The sequence below is a fragment of the Olea europaea genome, unplaced genomic scaffold (assembly GCF_002742605.1).
Source record: "Olea europaea var. sylvestris unplaced genomic scaffold, O_europaea_v1 scaffold1595, whole genome shotgun sequence".
Classification (NCBI taxonomy): Eukaryota; Viridiplantae; Streptophyta; class Magnoliopsida; order Lamiales; family Oleaceae; genus Olea; species Olea europaea.
Window position 1 is genome coordinate 58,565 of NW_019233576.1, and position 17,954 is coordinate 76,518.

A 17,954-nucleotide genomic window follows, 5' to 3' on the forward strand; every position below is an offset into this window, starting at 1 on the left:
TGAATGCACTTGATGCTTACTAGTCATGGATGAATGTTTACTCGAGATAAGCTGTAGACTTGTGAAAGGTCTGAGCATGAAACTTGTGAAAGATGAGATCAATTTAACATAAAAATGAAAGCACGTATGCCTTTGATGTTCTAAATATCAAGAGATGCATTATAAATATTGATGAGCTCCACATATAGCTCGCGGTGTCAAACTGTATGGAACAGCGCTAAGAAAACATTATCTTGAAGTCTTGTGACTACACAAAAATCCAATCTAACTTACTCGAAAGTGTACAATACTCTTCCAATTTAAGACACAAAGACTCAAGTACTGGCCATTTCTGACTCACCAGAATCGACCTCGTTAGTGTCAATAGGAGCCAAGCCCAGATCCTCCACAAGCTTCCCCCAAGCCTTCAACATATTAGGAGGAAACTTCTTATTCATAGTTCGAATCATTGCTTTCACCTCATTCTTATGTCCATTCTTGGCCAGCCCTTCTGCTAAATACTTCAAAGTATTAAAATCCGGAATCTTGTGCAACTTCACACTCTCTTTAAACACCTTATACCCTGTCACGTGTCGCCCTTGCTCGCACAAATAAAACACCAACGTCCTGAAAGTAGTCGTATTTGGATTACAGCCTTTAGACCCCAACTCATCATATACCTTCTTTGCTTCATCCATCATACCATTTTTACAATAGCTCGTCATCAAGTAGTTATAACTAATAGCATCAGGTTTTATCCCAGCATTACTCATTTCATCGATTAGCTTCTTAACCCCCTCTACCTCCCCACCATGAATATGCATAAGCCTCACATTATACGCCCCAACATCAGGAATACAACCCTTTTTAGTTACTCTCTCATCCCAAAAACTCTCGGCCTCCTCATTCCTTCCCTTCTTGTACAACCCGTGTAAAATTGTGGTAAAAGTAACCGGAGTAACCTCAATCCCCTTCTCCTCCATCTCATTCAACTTCTCTATTGCCATTTCAGGCGACCCCATCTCGCAATACGCTTTAATCAATATACCGTAAGAGAACTTATCAGGAGAAAGCCCGTATTTCGCAGGAATCTCATTAAAATAACTGGGCACACGATCAAACAGTTTGGAATGTACACAAGCAGTAAGTAAGGCATTGAAGGAAAGTGATGATCGAGGGGTGCCCAGATCGGTCATTTCATCGAACGTTTTGAGGGCATTCTCGAACATACCTGCAACGCCATAGGAACGAATGAGGGAGGCAAGGAAGGCTTCTTCAGTAATTTGGGGAAGCGTTTTGTGGGACTCAAGAAATGATTCAATGTCGGAGAAGCGGTGGGATTTGGCCAGACGACGGACGGTGAACTCCTGGGCGTAGCGAACGGAAGAGGTTGAGGAGGAATGGTTATTGGAGGATGTAAAGGAGGAGTAGATTTGAAGGGCCATGTCCGGGTCGTATTCGTGTCTTAGTTTGCTTTTGGTTTGGGAAATGGACAAGGGCCCGGACAGTTTGGCTGCGGTAGCAGTAGCGGCGGCTGCGGTGGTGGTGCAGAGGTGGCGGGCATGGCGTAGGGCGATGGAGGAAGACATTTTGGCCCTGTACTGTCTAGGGTTTTGGAAAGAAATAGAGTGAAAATTCTTTAGGGTTTATAATCGAATGCAGCAGTTAAAGGGGATTGGATTTCATCAATAACATTTTCAATTTCATATTTCATATTTCATCATCATTTATCAAAATATACTAAAATTTAATTTTAATTCCTAACAAATAAGGGTTTAGAATATAAAACTCTTCATGGGAACTGGAAACAAATTTGTTAAGTACCAAGCTAGGTAGCAATTACATAATATTAAGCCCATGTATAACAACCACGTGGGGAATAAACATGAATTAAATTGTTGATTCATTTATATCTAAAGTCATATGACTCATTTAATTAAATCTATAAAATATAACTATTTAAATTGGTGTTTTAATACCACTTATGCTAGATAGTACTATTTTAACAACAAAATATACTTCATATCCTATCCCACAATGTAGAAAATTGAGGTAGGAACTTATAAGGTGTTTCCCACCTCGTACACCTTGTACTTGATCAGACTCTCATTTGTTATAGATTTAAAAATAACGTTAACAAGTAAGTAAATAGAGAAATATTGTAATAAATACTATTTTAATCTCCATTCTTACCTCACTACCTAGAAAATCGTCAACGGAATCGGGAGATATTGCCATCCTTTTATAAGTTCATGGATTTTTACCATGTTCAATTTGAGTATTTGTCGAGTTGTTTGAACAAAATCATCAACTACTTTGAAAAAATCTAGAAGCACGTTAAAATTTTGAAATCAAAGTTAACGATTAATTTCATCAAAGGACTCAAAATTACCATACAATTTCCAACTGCTCATTTTGTAAAATCCACCCTTTCTTTTTCACAAAATCAACTTTTTAGCTCTTTTAAACAATCTCTTAATGTCAAAATGAAATGTCTCATTAGTTTTATTAAGGGTTAGAGATATTGGGTAATTGCCTCAAAAGTCAAAAGTTGTAGGACTTTTATTGCAAATAATAAAAAGTTAGTTATTGTATGGAAAACTTCTAATTGAAGTTGAGGCCGAATCCTCGCAAAATTTGGTCTCCAATTTACAGTCGATTTTGGAATCTTGCACGTGAAGGAATCCTTGTTGAGTTAAAGAAGCCTTGTTTGAATTTAAATTAAACTCTTCTACTTGGTTATTGATCCTATAAATAGTGGATATATTTCATTATTTTGGACATGGCCAGAGAGTTGATCTGAGAGAAAAATATTGCGAGCCTAACATCTTGAGACTTTTCGTACATTTGGTAGAAAAGTAGGTGTGGTAAAGTTCGGGTTTATTTTTTTCTTTGTAATACTTTGGGATTGGGTTGGTGAGTGAACTTCTACATAATTGTAACAATTTTTCATATGGTGAAAAGCTTTAGCGGTCTATTTAATTTGTGTGTTATATTCTTTATTTTTCTTGTTTGATAATATTTCTCTGAACAACAAAAGGTCCTACGAGTAAATAGAAATAAAGGGAATTGGCGTAAAATTTCCCAACAAGTGGTATCAGAGTGTTAGGTGGTTCGGAGTATTGGAGCAACAAAAAAAAATGCCGTCATTGAAATATAACGTAGAGAAATTTGACGAGAGAATCAATTTTGACTTGTAGCAAGTACAAGTTAGTGATTTATTGATTCAAGTTGGACGGATTGCACTAGGCTTTGAAAGGAAAATCAACCAAGAGTTCTGACAAGAAAGTTGAATCCAGTATGAGCGATGATGATTGGGAAGAATTGGATTTGAAGGCTGCAAGCATGATACATCTCTGTCTGGCTAAAAACGTTCTTACAAATATTCATGGAATATCTATTGCAAAGGAATTATATGAGAAGTTAGAAGAACTATATCAAACGAAAAGCCTCTCAAATCGGTTGTACCTGATAGAGAAATTTCATTAATTGCGCATGGAGGCAAGTACGAAAATCTTAGACCATCTGAGTGTTCTCAACGAGATTGTTTCAGAACTGGAGGCTATTTGGAGTAAAGATAGATACTACGGCTTATCTGGTCTCTTCTGTCTACCTATGAACATATCAAACCAATCTTATGTATGAGAAAGAAACTGTGAGTTTTACAGAAGTACAAGCAACTTGATCTCAGAAGAAAGAAGATTAGGGGACATAATAGTCTATCTAACAATCTGGTGCTTGTGACTGAAAAGAAGAAGAACAGCAACTCAATGAGAAATAAAATAACTTGTTGGAACTGCGGTCTGAATGGACACGTGAAGAGAAATTGTCCAAAAGGTGTAGCAGAGTCGGCTAACTGTTTGGGGTAGGACAATGCGTCTCTCCTGGCGGAGGAGGACGCGGATGTAGTGCTGTAAAATAAGATGGGAACATCCTCATGGCATGTTCTCAGTTGTCATGATAGAAGATGTGTTCTTACTGGCATGGGTCAGCATATCTGCACATAACATTGATTGACATTTGATGCAAGGTATGTAGGTATGTGGTGGTATTGTAATGTCAATGGCTAATGAGCTCTTTAAAAAAGTCAGTTGAAGAGTTGCACCATAACTATCACCAGGGTTGTTTCGACATGTAGCTAATGAAATGCTCGGAGTTCGCGAATAACTCTGAGTGGTTATACTCACATGGTGGAATATGGGACTGTTAAAGTGTGCCAAAGGCTTACCTGTTTTTTCCAAGTATTGTGATTAAAAGTTGTAGAAGAGATGACAAGATTTTGACTCTTTTTCGACAAGGTGGAGATTGTTGGGTAATTACCTCAAGAGTCAAAAGTTGGAGGACTTCTACTGCAAATAATAACAAGTTAGTTATTGTATGAATCCATGCAGAACTTAGTCTCCAATTTATAATCGGTTTTGAAATATTGCACATGAAGGAATCATTATTGAGTTAAAAGAATCTTGTTTGAGTTTAAATTAAACTCTTCTATTTGATTATTGATCCTCTAAATAGCGGATGTATTTCATTATTTTGGATGTGGCCAAAGAGTTAATCTGAGAGAAAAATATTGTGAGCATAGCATTTTTAGACTTTTCGTATATTGAGTAAAAAAGTAGGTGTGGTAAAGATCAGATTTATTTTTTCTTTGTAATATTTTGGGATTGGATTGGTGAGTAAAGTTCTATATGATTGTAATAATTTTTCATATAGTGAAAAACTTTAACGATTTATTTAATTTATGTGTTATATTCTTTATTTTTCTTGTTTGCTAATATTATTTTGAACAACAAAAAATCCTACGAGTAAATAGAAATAAAGGGAATTGACATAAAATTCCCCAACAAGAGAAGCTATATGTAAGCTAGTAAATCAATTTATCATCTTAAAATAAAAATAATCTACTCTTGTTTTCTTATTGTAAAAATCACATTGACTAATACTCGCTCAACTCAATTAACTGAATTTATCTTCCTGTTTGTTTCTTATTTTTGGAAGAATGAGAATGAAAAATATAGTCATTATGAGTCTCACACAAAATATAAAAATTCAAATTTGATAACTTGATATGATGAATAACGATCATATTTTTCATTTTGATGAGGAAAGAATGGGAAACAAATGGAGCTATATTTAGGACTTGTTGAGCAAAACTTTTGCTTCTTGTATATAAACTTCTTGAATAAGTCAATTTTCAACTATTTTTCTTTAAAATCTCTTCTAGCTAGATAAAACACTTTCAAAAATTACCAAACAAGTCCTAAGGAAGCGTGCAACTTTTGATTTTTCAAATCCCAGTCAAACTACCCCTTTTAACAACTCAATATTTGGAGCACAAGGTTCATAACATTTCAATGTTACACCCTTTATATTAATTTCTGAAAGCTGTTAGAAGCAATAAACATGAACAATCACGATCTAACAAGAGTCCTATAATGCCCGGCCAACCAATAGCCAAAATGAGAAAATGGCCGTACTTAGTTAGAAACTAATTTAGCTGTACAATGAATAACCTGTATGTAAATGAAGTATTTCGAGACCTATCATCTTTCTCTTCGTCTGCTTTTCTATGTTTGATTATGCGGTGTGAGAACATCAACGCATACACTAATCATACTCCGGTGAGCTGATCTGAATCCGGACAAATAGTATTCCTGTTAGTGAACAAATAAATTGGCAGAGAAGTATGGTAATGGTGTAGCACCCGCAAAAAAATTCCACATACAAGGTTTAATTTTGCAAAGGCACTTATAAGAAAGTTTTGATAGTACAAGGTGCCTACTGCATCACTTCGACCAGGGTACAAGGGTCAGGTTCACATGTAAATTGAATACCACAGACCTCGAACACGAGCCAAGCTGTAACACTCAAGTTCTTTAATTCATTTAAGAGAATCAATACCCTCGCAAGCCGTTATAATTTTTCCATTTTCATCAAATATCAAATAAGAATTATTCGGATGAACCACGGGTACCGACTATAAGGCCAAACAATTACCTTGTTCCACAAAAAAACAGCACATGTTCTTGCAATAGCAAACAATCGAAAAAGAAGTTCCTGAAATGATCAGATACTCAAGATTAGGAATCGTATACACGTTTAATGGCTAGAAAAACAGACATCTCAGTTTCGTAGCAAATAAAAAAAAATTAATCTGTAGCAAGTAGTAAACCCAATCCAATATGTAACTTGGTACATGCACAGTATAGAGCCCCTTGGATGAAAAAATCGTATTTAATTGATCCACAGAATAATATGGCCAATTTGAGAAGTAAAACAGCTCATATCTTGTAGACTTGATGCCAATGTCAACCAGCCCCCACGCTCCAAAGGAAAATTAAATAAATAATAATTAAAATTAAAATTAAGAACCATGGATACACTGTACCAGCATGAAATCATATATATTTAATAAACTTTAACGTTAAGAGCCCCATTATTTAAAAATTCATGTTTTCCCAAATTCACTTTTAACCACAAATTTTCCCAATAAAATAATTTGCACGTAAACCCAAAACTTTTCTCTACTTTTTAGTCACATATTTTCCAAAAATCAATATTACAAAATTCATTTCTGTGAAAAATGGGGCTCAAACAAGGGATTAACGTGTTCTTATTACAGAGCACTCATCCCCAGTGTAGTTGGTATCCTGTGTATATTTAAATCATCCTATTTCCATTGGAAGGTCGAATGTTCAAAGAGCTACTCAGGATCTCAAGAATACATCCCTTACTGCTTCCAAAGAAACAGGTTGCCTGCCATCTTCAACAAACGACTTTTGTATCACAGGTCCACAGCCATCTTAATTGTTTTGTATACACAATACGTATATGTAAACACACATTCCTTAGTCTGCGTATATGTAGTTTACATTAAATAGACCTATTAACTTTTCAAATTCCAATATGTCACGATCGATTGGGAAAATATTCAAGGGTGATATAAACTGAAATTAGCACCAGACATGCACTGAAATATAACTTCAAGAAATGATGTTGATCATTTTTTTCAAAATGCACAACTTAGACATCAGAATAACTTGAGCACCAAGGCACTTCAGGGCAAACTCGGACAGAGAACATCAGATCACAATGCTCTATGTAAACAAAATAAGCAGAATTTTCTTTCTTGAACACAAGAAGCTCGATAACTTCATGTAATTTAGTGATTTTCCATCAAGTCATGTGGTGAGGTTGTGCTTTTTCACTCTTCTATTTATCGTAATTCATAGTTTATATGCTCATTCATACCTTATAGACTCACATATGATTTGGTTGAATGAACTTTACTTTTGTGGATTTCCATCACCACTTTTAAGGACCCATGCAGAACCTTGTGATACACATATTTCTTGTAAAACCTGCAGGTCATAAGGGAGTAAATAAACCTAAATTAGCAAGCAATTTATTCACAAATAAGTCATTGATGCTTCCAACAATGATAACAGGGAAAAGGACAAGAGGCTCGGTAGACCAGTAAAATATCTCTGTTCTCATCCTAGTAACAACTGTTCTGCTTGGGAAACTGATAAGAAGCTATGGGACTGTTTTCTTAGGAAACCACGTGCATATAATTTCCCACAAGGAGGTCTGACTTGAGACATTCAAGCGATAATCAGAAAATTTGATGGGTTGTTACTAAGAGTACTCTTAATTATTGAGGGAATTCTAAAATGCATGGGGAAATTTCTAAGGAGCGAATATATCTTCCCTCACATCACGTCACCAGCTCTTAGAATTATATTCGCTACACATTTCTCTGCTTCATAATTCCATTATTTAGCTACTTTGAGCATAATGCTAGATTAAGTCCCAACTGCTCATTTAAAAGAAGTGGGTGACATAGGTTGTGTAATGCTTAAGAGCCTTTAATAGGAAGGAAAGACATTGGAAGCAGTCATGATGCTAGATTAAGTCATAGATGCTAGATTAATGCAAGATCATTAGGAGGCCTCCCTCCCAACCACAAACACCCACACAATGAGAGTGGTAATCCCCTATCATCTCCTGTGACAATCTCAATCTTGCAGCCTTTGAAAGGCCTAAAAAATTAATGAAAACCTAATTATCAATTTTTCAGGAAATAGTAAATTCGCCTCAAAGGGATCGGGGACAGATATTTGATCTCAGCACCTAAAACAATTTCATCACAACTCACAAGTAATTGTAAGCTTGACCTTCTGATATTCAATCTGAGGTATATCCCTTTTAAGTTCCATCTTAGCAGCCTCGACTATGGGAGCCTTTTTGAGCTTTGTATTTGGTCCTTCAGCAATAAGAAGTCAATGACAACCTACCTCGAAGGGAAAGAACCACATCAATAATTATTAACAATATAAAAAGACGATCCTTTCTTATAAAGAAAAGTTGGTAAAAGAAAAAATATCAATGTTCTAGGTCCGAATAAGTGAAGGCAGGTCTAACCTGAATGGATCATATTGTGGATGATCTGGTGATGATTTTGGAACATAAACACCATGAATATTAAACGCAAATTGATTAATGATTGCTTGAAGCTCATCAGGGAAAGCACCAATGCTGTTTGCTGCAGCAACTGCCTCTTTGGCAATCCCCTAGAACAAGCGGACTCAGAAACTGCCAAGTCCCTCAAACATTGGCAACTTTGTTGAAAACTAGCATACGTTGACAAGCAAACTAAATTTCCACAGGAAAACCCTACCACTCTGAGGATGAAGTTAAATTCGCTAGATTAAAGGGTATGTTACCTTGAATAAAGTTAATTAAATAAGAAAATTCAAACTAGTTCCTTTTATCTTTCCATTGAGAATCTAAATAATATAAATAACAAAAAAAGTTCAAATATGGTAATGGTTCATTGGCATTTTGTTAAGCCATGTCAATTGCACCAACCCAGCTAATGCAAAAATGTAATCTTACTAGTGTCTCATGCTAAGTGCAAGCAGAGAACTAATTCACGTGACCACCCATCTTCCCAACTCTTCCACTAACTATATCATGTCTCAATTTAATGAACCACGGCCAGAAAAGGCATGGATGAAAAAATCACAGCAAAACTTATTGCGTGTGAAAAAAAAAATCGTCAAACATTAATCAAATCACATGCAAAATAACTGTTAACCTACAATTAGCTTCTGTGAGCTTTAGGATATAAAATGTCAATGCAGTGACGATAAATATCTTCAATCACAAATATGACCAACTATTTGAAAATAAGGACTTGATGTAATAAAATGATCTCACTTGCAACCCTTGATGCTTTTGAAAAGTTTCTGAAGGGCTTCATTAAAGCTTCTCGAGTCTCTTCTGGCATTGGAGTCCTCGAGGATACCCCATTTGAAGTTTTCAGAGTTACTTTACTGGAACTCATTGACGTGGCAAGATTGTTTATGACTATAGACTTCGACGCATTTTTCATACCAGGTCCATTTCTTCCTCCAAAAAGAAGATCATTTAACTTCTTTTCCAAGGCCTCCCATGCTTCTTCTTTCTTCTTTGCAACAGTAGGATTGAGTTTTAAGAATCTGCAATCAGGAAGCTCTCTGAGTTTCCAATCACTAAGTGTTTAATACAGCAACACTTTTTGACTTAGCCCTTGCTTGATTCTCATTCTTGTCAAAAAATACATTTTTTAATAGTGTATTGATAGAAAATGTGGTTGAAAAATAAAGAAAAGTCATGGATTTTCGTGTGATATGCTTTTATTAAAAAATATGTGGTTGAAATAGAGTCAAATCACTGTTGAAGAATATATTTTGATGAAAAAATGGGACTCAAACAAGGGCTTAAAATCATATAGTCACATAAAGGAATGAATATCAAATATTGAACAGCAGCTTAACTACACAAAGAGACGCGAATCCTCCTGGAAAAATCATTTATTCATCCTCTATCAATCTATGCTATATACAACCAAAGAAATACAAGAATTGTGTTCTCATCGCTATAAATCAAGTTAATTGGAATAGCAACAAATCATATTGATTGTCGTCGTACAAATTGGGCAAACAGATGAACCAAATGTGTACCTCTCCACTATCCTTGTTCTGGCATGATGGCTTGGTCTACAAAGGTACTAAGCGTCTCAAAGATAGACCCCTACCTCTAATAATATTCCAATACAAGTTTGTTATTCATTCACTATTCTAGAGTATTCCATAGTTAGTTGGCAAAAGGGTAAAATTATAATAGAAAACTAGTAAATTCTCTATAAATGTAATGGGGGGAGCTAGGATATTCATTCAAGAAATATTGGGAAAATTTGGGGAGAGACCAGGCGTCTCGAAAGCCTTGGAATTGTTCTGTGTCTATTTTCACAATTAAAGCAATAAAATAGCAGTTTGATATACAGTTCTCATTGTTTCAGTAAACAATTCAGCCTCTTCAAATCAGGTTCCTATCAATTTGGTACCAAAGCAATCGATTCTCGGATAAATGAAAGCTAATTTTAGCAGAGAATTAAAAGAGAAATGGAGCTTGCTATTTAATCGGTTTGAGAAGATGGTAATGCAACGGGAAAGGGGTCGAGAGGGTGAGTCAGGGCTTGATTCATAAGCCAGCTAATTATATCAATATTCCATGGAGAAAATACAGATTGGTGGGTGTCAGAGGCGGAGGCAGAGAAGATTTTTTCAAAAAATCGGTTGTCGGAAGTGGAGAAAATAGAGGCCGCCATAGCTTGTTTTGATGGTGAAACATCGAATTGGTATGAGCAGTTAGATCAACTACGACCGATGTGTACATGGGATGAATTGAAGGGGTTGATGAAGGCTCGATTTCACAGGAAGCAAATCTCCATTGTTGAGGAAAGTCCAGTATGTAAGCCTTGAGGGATGGTGAATTGGATGATAGAGGTGAAAGAACGCCTATATCAATTGCAACTAACTCCAGCACCATTGCAGGAGGAGGAGGAGAAATCCACGGTGGCAAAGCACAGCGAGAGGAAGGAGAACGAGGTAGAAGCAACTTCGGCCAAAACCACAGCTAACTCTGAAATTTCAATCAAAATCGAGAGGAAGGAAAACGGGGTTGCAGAGATTTCACATGAACCGATTGCTACCTCTGATATTACACCCAAATTAGACGATGGCGGAGTGAGTACCGAAGGAAAGAAGGGCAAAGAGGAGAGCTGCCGCTTGGACAATCTCAACCCGAGATTAATTGGAAAAAGTACCGAAGGAAGGAAAGGCAGAGAGGAAGGGTATAGCTGGAAAAGTAGACACCTGATATAGACTGAAATGGAATCACCATGGGCCTATTTGGGAGCGATTTATTCACCCAAAAAATTGATTTTTTGACCATTATTTTACTATTTCAATCGTCATATTTGACTTCTTCTCTCACAGGTGAACCCAACTTTCCTCCTAACGATCAAAAAATCAATTCTCAAAATCACTCCCAAACAGGCTCCAGATTTGGGCCAAATTTTGGGATTGACCCAAAGGACTGAGGGTAGGTATGACTCATGGAAAGAGGCCCATTCCACTTACGACCCACTTAAGGCCAAAACTAATTCATATAGCCCAAATCTACAATCTCATTGCCTTTTAACCACACATCCAACCCCTACAGCCAGAACTTTCCTCGGACCCTCGCGATCCATCAAAAGGCAGCCACAGTCTCCTTAATCCTTTTGGAGACAGCAACCCAAGGTGCGACACCCTTCAAAAAGTCGATGATTAAGAATTACATATGCAAAGAGAGTTGCAGGTCTTATTGGTACAAGAGGGTGATGGGGATGATCAATTAGATTGGTCAGAAGAGGAAGAAGATTACAAATTGGAGAGTTGGTTGACCTGTCACTTAACGCCACAATGGGTCTCACCGCTCCAAAAACCATGAAAAATAGGGGACCCATTTTTGAGCAATCAGTAATAGTCGGGATTGATTGCAGAGCTACACCTAACTTCATTTCAACGAAGTGGGTTGGTCAATTAGAGCTGCAGACCACAGACACAACAAGCTACAAGCTCTAATACCAATTTGTTAAGGTTCCAATTGCAATTTGTAAACAGAAAATATGTTGTTGTTATTAATTGAAGAAAACTAAGAAAATTTTCAGCAATGGAACAGAAACAATAGCCATTCGAGAGGGCTAAAACTCTCCTAAAGTTCTCTCTTCTACTCACTCAATATCCTCCCCTCTATTGCTAGCTTCTACCTTTATTTATAGATCTCTTCTAATAGAATTCAGTTTTGCCTCTCCACCAACTTGGATATTCTGTTTCTAGATCCTTCTAGAATAAGTGAGGTGGATTGGAGCCTGTCATTACTTGCCCCTCCGAAATCCACCTTGTCCTCAAGGTGGAAGTTTAGCTTAGGAGTCACTTAGTTGGAGAAAGATACAACATTTCTGGCATCCCAAAAGTCCGTGTCTGGAAATGCTATCTTCAACATTTGAAAGCAAAAATCATGCACTTTCTTGCTTCAGTTCTTAGTTGAAATGGGAAAACATAGCATTGCATCCCCAGCATCAACATAAGCTGCACATATGACATAAGCTCCCTCACTCCTAAGTAATCAGATTTAACGATGCATATATCGATCTTTCCTCCCCTTCTATACTTGGTAGCCCCAGCACTTATTAATGTCTTGTTTATAGGCCCCCAACCCGTTCTATTAATTCTTCCTTGGGTCCCCTGGAGAATGACAGAGTATTCATCAGTTTGGTCATTGCGGACTCTGGCTATGCGCTTGAGGTGAATACCAGAAATTAATCCCATAAAAGGGTTGGTGGTGATGTCCACTTTGTCTTCCTCTTTTCCACCAGAAGAGTCACTGAAAGTGATGCTTGATTGGATTCTTCTCCCGCCACCAATGTATATTTGTTTCCCTTGCAGCCATGGCAACATTGCACCTAAAAGCAGTTTGAAGGAATTCTGTATTTTAGGTGGCAGATTGTGGTTCCTGGACATATTAGAAACAAATTTAGCCTTAGGGATTGAAGAGATCTGGATCAAGCTCATTTTATCACTTTGGTTCATTTTTTGGAAAGCCCACAAAGGGATGCAACCAGTTATGGAATTTGCATGAACAACATTTTAATGATAGGTGGACAAATGGCTACACAGGCTAACAACTACAGCAAGCTTACTCCAAAAATAGTTCAACTGTATGGAAATCCAAATTTTGAAGTTGAACCACGCTTTCACCTTGAGGACAAGGTGGTTTTTGGGGCGGCGGGTAATGATAGACCCCCACCTCTAATAATATTTCAATACAAGTTTGTTATTCATTCACTATTCTAGAGTATTCCATAGTTAGTTAGTAAAAGGGTGAAATTGTAATAGAAAACTAGTAAATTCTATATAAATGTAATGGGGGAGCTGGGATATTCATTCAAGAAATATTGGGAAAATTTGGGGAGAAACCAGGCCTCTCGAAAGCCTTGGAATTGTTTTGTGTCTATTTTCATATTTAATGCAATAAAATAGCAATTTGATTTACAGTTCTCATTCCTTCAGTAAACAATTCAGCCTCTTCAAATCAGGTTCCTATCACTCAGGATATAAATTAAACCAAAAAAGGAGAAGAAGCAGAAAAGAGCCAAAGACTACTATTGCATGCAAAGTAAACTTGAAGCAAGGACATGAAATGGTATGGACATTTATATAACTCCGCTTAAGCACATTTCAGATCTATCTTGAATTTTATATAGGTATTATCTACGCATATTTTAATGGAAATGGTGTGCAAATATGGATTGAATGGCCTTGCAAGGGCCTAGATAGCTTTTCCAGTCATCACCCACATATCCAAAAAGAAATAAAAAGAAATAGGCTTCCTTAACTGAACAAGTGATGCTTTCATTCAAGAAAGAAATAGTTGTTCTTAGCATCCAATTGAAAGAATCAATGAGACTGAAATGGCTACAAACTGGCGAAAAATAAAATTAGCAGCAAGCAAGTGAACAAAAGGGAAAACCACATGCTTCTTTGATGCCGCTAAAGGTTTTTCTTCCTTGGGCTCTTCCACATTAACAGCACCTTCACCATTACCAGTTTCAATTTTCTTATTTTTAGAATCCCTGGGCTTGAGTCCTTGCATTGATTGTCGGAGCTGCAGAACTGAATTAATAGGAGTTGTAAGAACTCAGTCAGATTTGGAAAGGAACCTTAACAGCAAATTCTAGCTATACAGAGAGAATTAGAAATGAAAATAAAGCGAGTACTCAGAGATCATAGAACGTGCCTTATTTCCTCCTAACCCCAAGGTCCTCAACAGCATACCCGCTTGTGTGAAGTGGTTCCCATGATGAAGCAAGAGTCTACCAAGAGATCACAAGCAAAAAGATGATGCATATTTTACCTCTTTTAATAAAGCCATGAGTAACACAACTAATTCTCAAAATCAGAAAGTTAATAGTACAGAAAACAATAGGAGGGTAAGCATGGCCAAAATTTGTCTCTATGAATTCATCTGAGCACCTTTTTGTCAACTTTAAGATGCTGTTAGGATTGTCGAGTTGAACTTTACCTCTCCCCAATCTTTGAATGAGTCGGCTTTCCATCCTTTAAATGAAGGATCATGGCTTTATGGACTCCTATGCATATTATAGTCAGGTACTATAAATGCATATAATGGGGGGAAGTTGAACCTGCTTTGTTATCTGCACTTTAGGATCAGCATCACAATCATAGTTACTGGAATCCACATTAACTGCCAAATCAACTTCAAATTCTGAACTTGCTGGCTTCACCGTTACCTGAATAATCAACCACAAATTCTCATAATTTCTACATTGTAAATTAACAGAATGCAGATTCTTTTATCATGATATAAAAACATCAATCGTGTTTTAATATTGTGTAACTCTTCACATCTGTCCTCCAATTCATATGGCCGCCATACTGGCGCCTCCTTGGATATTACAACACATACAACTACAAATACAAAAAATAAAAATCAACAGTATGCAAATTTATTTAAAATAAAAATGCAAATGGCCTCTTCACCAAATGATAAAAACCTTAAACTTGATTGCCCTAGTATTAGGATCAATAGGAGAAGCAAAATACACATCAATTTCTCGAACAACGTCGTTCGGAGCTTCACCTCCCGCGTCTTCTGTTTCATGCATCATCTCTTCCTTAGTTTCATTTTCATTTCCTTCATCCGGCTTCACTTCAACTTCAACATCCATTTCGACCCCATTTTTATTCGGGTTCGGCGTCACGTTCCTCCTTTTTAGTAGAGACAGTAGAATCAGATTCCCCTGGGCGATAACTCAACTGAACGAGATTGACATGGTTCGTTTTTGGTTTTGGGTTTGAACTTGGAGCCCTTGGGCGCGAACCGGGTGGGTCGAGATGGGCCCCGCGTCGGGTTAACCAGCAAGTCGTCCAGGTCCATGTCCTCCGTCAATGTTTCTATGATTTTTTCTTTGATTGTGAATAAAAATTGGGTGGCAAGAAAATGAATTTTAGGGAATTAAATTATTTAAAATTTGTTTTATTGAGAATTGTCAATTAAATGTGTTTGATTGATATAATTTTTATTTAGAAAATGTTGAAATTTTCTATATTTTGATTTCGTTTGACTTTGTTTTTCATAGAAATTGTCAATTCAAGGAATAGAATTTATTCCGATGGTAAAAAAAATTAAGCTCTTGTTTGAGCCCCATTTTGATGGGAAAATAAAATTTTGAATAGTATATTGATGTGAAATGTGTGGTTAAAAAATATGGAAAAGTTTTGGATTTACGTGTAATATTATTTTATTGAAAAATATGTGGTTGAAATTATGTCAAAATACTGTTGAAAAATTCATTTTCTCCAAAGAATGGGGATCAAACAAGGACTAAGAAAAAAAGCTGAAAAACCAAATTTCACCAAAACATGAGAATTGGTTATCCACAAAATCAAGGAAAATCCATGACGAATTGCTGGAAAAATTTTTCAATCAAACAACGACAAAAGGTGGAAAATGGAAAATCCATGGAAAATGGACTAAATCAAACAAGCTCTAATTTCAATACTAAGATGATGAGAGGAGAGAATTTACTCTTTAGTTTTGTGATTACTACTGTGTTTACTCACAAATTCATTTATCCTTAAATTTCAACCCAACTTATATATCCAATATTCACAATCCATTTACCCAAAATCTAAAATACGATCCATGACCTGCTCATCATCTAAGTGTCTGTGTCGTCTTCGTCAGGTCACTCCAGTCTCCACCAGCCCGCCTCCGCCCTTCTGCCGCCGATCATTTCATACACCAATTCCCAAAATCTTTGAGAAGTCGGTCGAAGTCTGCTCGTCGGTCGTATATTAGCTTATTAGGCAAACTGGCAATGGGCATCGATTAATAGAGTCACAGAACGGTAACTGCATTTCTTTTGGAATTTTGAGGGGTTTCAATGGTTCATAGATTTGTAACATATCCTTCATATTTCTTAATGTTTTGGGAAATTTTAAGAGATGGTCTCTTATTTGTCCATTGTTGGACCGAGTTCGAATTCTTTTAGTCTTTTGTTCTCCACAATGCTGACTGGTTATCTAGTTGTGCTAGTGGTGGAAAAGCATTTAAATTTCCAAACAAGTATGAAGAACCTATAAATTTCTCAAGTTAAATGTTAATGATCTGAACTTTGCACCGAACATTCAAGGTTTTGAAAACTAGATAGGCCCGACTAGTTCAATTCTTGTGTTTTTTAGTTCACCCCCTTATTACATTTTAAATTGTCAAGTAAATTGGAGAAAATCCCTAGCAGTGGCATCCTAATCACAATGTAGTTGTGAAGGAAATTGAAAATATGAACAAGATTAAAATGGCTCTTTTTGTCTATCACACGATGAACTTTCAAGACTTCAGTGATTATTTTTATGGGATTTTTGCTTGATCAAATTATGATGAGATTTCCCTTCTGTTATAGTACTAGTTTTAGTAAGTTTAAAAATATTTAGCAACATTGAGGGTTTCATCATGATCCCTTTCTAATTAATATTTCTAGAAGATTTGGTATACTGAATACTTGATACAAAAAAAAAAAAAAGTGTTGAAAATTGGGCTTTTAAGGTCTTTTTTGGGATTTTACTATGTAGGAAGTGTGATAAAGTGGATGAATTTGATAACTTAATTGAAGGAATTGATTTGGATAACTTCTTACAATGCGACAATGCCCTAAATTTAATTTTACTTACATTTGATAATGTATAAGTTAAAGTATCATAATTTTATGTAAATTTTTATTTCAGGCTCGTGAGTTGTGACGGGATCATTTTCAAGGGTGTAATTCCACAATTTTCGTTGAAATTCCACTTCTCAGGTAAGCAATGGCTTGCCCTAATTTGTTATTGAAGATATTAAAAATGTTTGAAGCCTTGTCGACTTATATAATTGCAGCTTAGTCGGCTTATATAATTGCAGATTGGTCGGCTTATATGATTGGTTATTGTAGGATGAACAATTGCACTGGCGCACGTAGTAACCATATTGGAAACTGTAATAGTGAGATGATTGAGATATTTTGTAATTATTTTTTTAGGTTAATCATTGGACATTAGAGAAAGAAATGGTTGAGCAGCAAAATTATTTAGATTTGATTGATGTTTTTCTCTCTAAAATAGTAAGACAAATAGTATTTAACTAATTATTTGAAATATTGTTGGTTTTGATAGTTTATAATATAAAATTTTCTATAATATATCTGGCTGTTTTAATGTTAGTTTCTCAAGTTAGTAATGGCTCGCATAATACACCATTGAATTTTACATTTACGTTGATTTCTTGGGGGGAGAGCTAATTTACGGATTTCGCCTCAGGCCCCAACAATCACAGGACCGGCTCTGTCTGGACCAAGTCGATTTTAATAACTATGCTTATAACAAGTTATTAACTTGCACACGAGCCGACAAGTTGCAAGAGAAAATAGCAAAATGTAATTACATTTTATAAGATTTTATAAAAAAGACTAATTTGTTATTATATTTCTAATATACTAATTGGTTATTAACTCTAAAGGTTTAACATATTGATGGTATTAAATATTAGGT

The 17,954-nt window shown here is 36.1% G+C and overlaps 2 protein-coding genes across 7 annotated transcripts; both read right to left on the reverse strand.

The window, feature by feature from the left end:
- Positions 1-83: 83 nt before the first annotated feature.
- Positions 84-1,653, reverse strand: LOC111377009 (pentatricopeptide repeat-containing protein At4g36680, mitochondrial). The gene has a single exon (XM_023000023.1). The coding sequence runs from the start codon at positions 1,566-1,568 to the stop codon at positions 315-317; it is 1,254 nt and encodes a 417-aa protein (XP_022855791.1). The 5' UTR covers positions 1,569-1,653; the 3' UTR covers positions 84-314.
- A 3,670-nt stretch (positions 1,654-5,323) lies between these two features.
- On the reverse strand, positions 5,324-15,303 carry LOC111377012. Of its 6 annotated transcripts, none has more exons than XM_023000029.1 (9): positions 14,927-15,303; positions 14,555-14,662; positions 14,434-14,468; positions 14,149-14,224; positions 13,889-14,024; positions 8,404-9,482; positions 8,157-8,272; positions 7,231-7,340; positions 5,324-6,036 (listed from the first exon to the last, which is right to left on the reverse strand). In XM_023000029.1, exons 1-5 carry the CDS (start codon positions 15,098-15,100, stop codon positions 13,902-13,904), a joined length of 516 nt encoding a protein of 171 aa, XP_022855797.1. In that variant the 5' UTR covers positions 15,101-15,303; the 3' UTR covers positions 5,324-6,036; positions 7,231-7,340; positions 8,157-8,272; positions 8,404-9,482; positions 13,889-13,901. The 6 variants fall into 6 exon arrangements, 4 of the variants coding, with proteins under 4 accessions (XP_022855797.1, XP_022855795.1, XP_022855796.1 ...); XM_023000027.1 differs by having other exon boundaries at positions 5,841-6,036; positions 8,157-8,276; XM_023000028.1 differs by having other exon boundaries at positions 5,841-6,036; positions 8,138-8,276.
- Between the last annotated feature and the right edge of the window lie 2,651 nt (positions 15,304-17,954).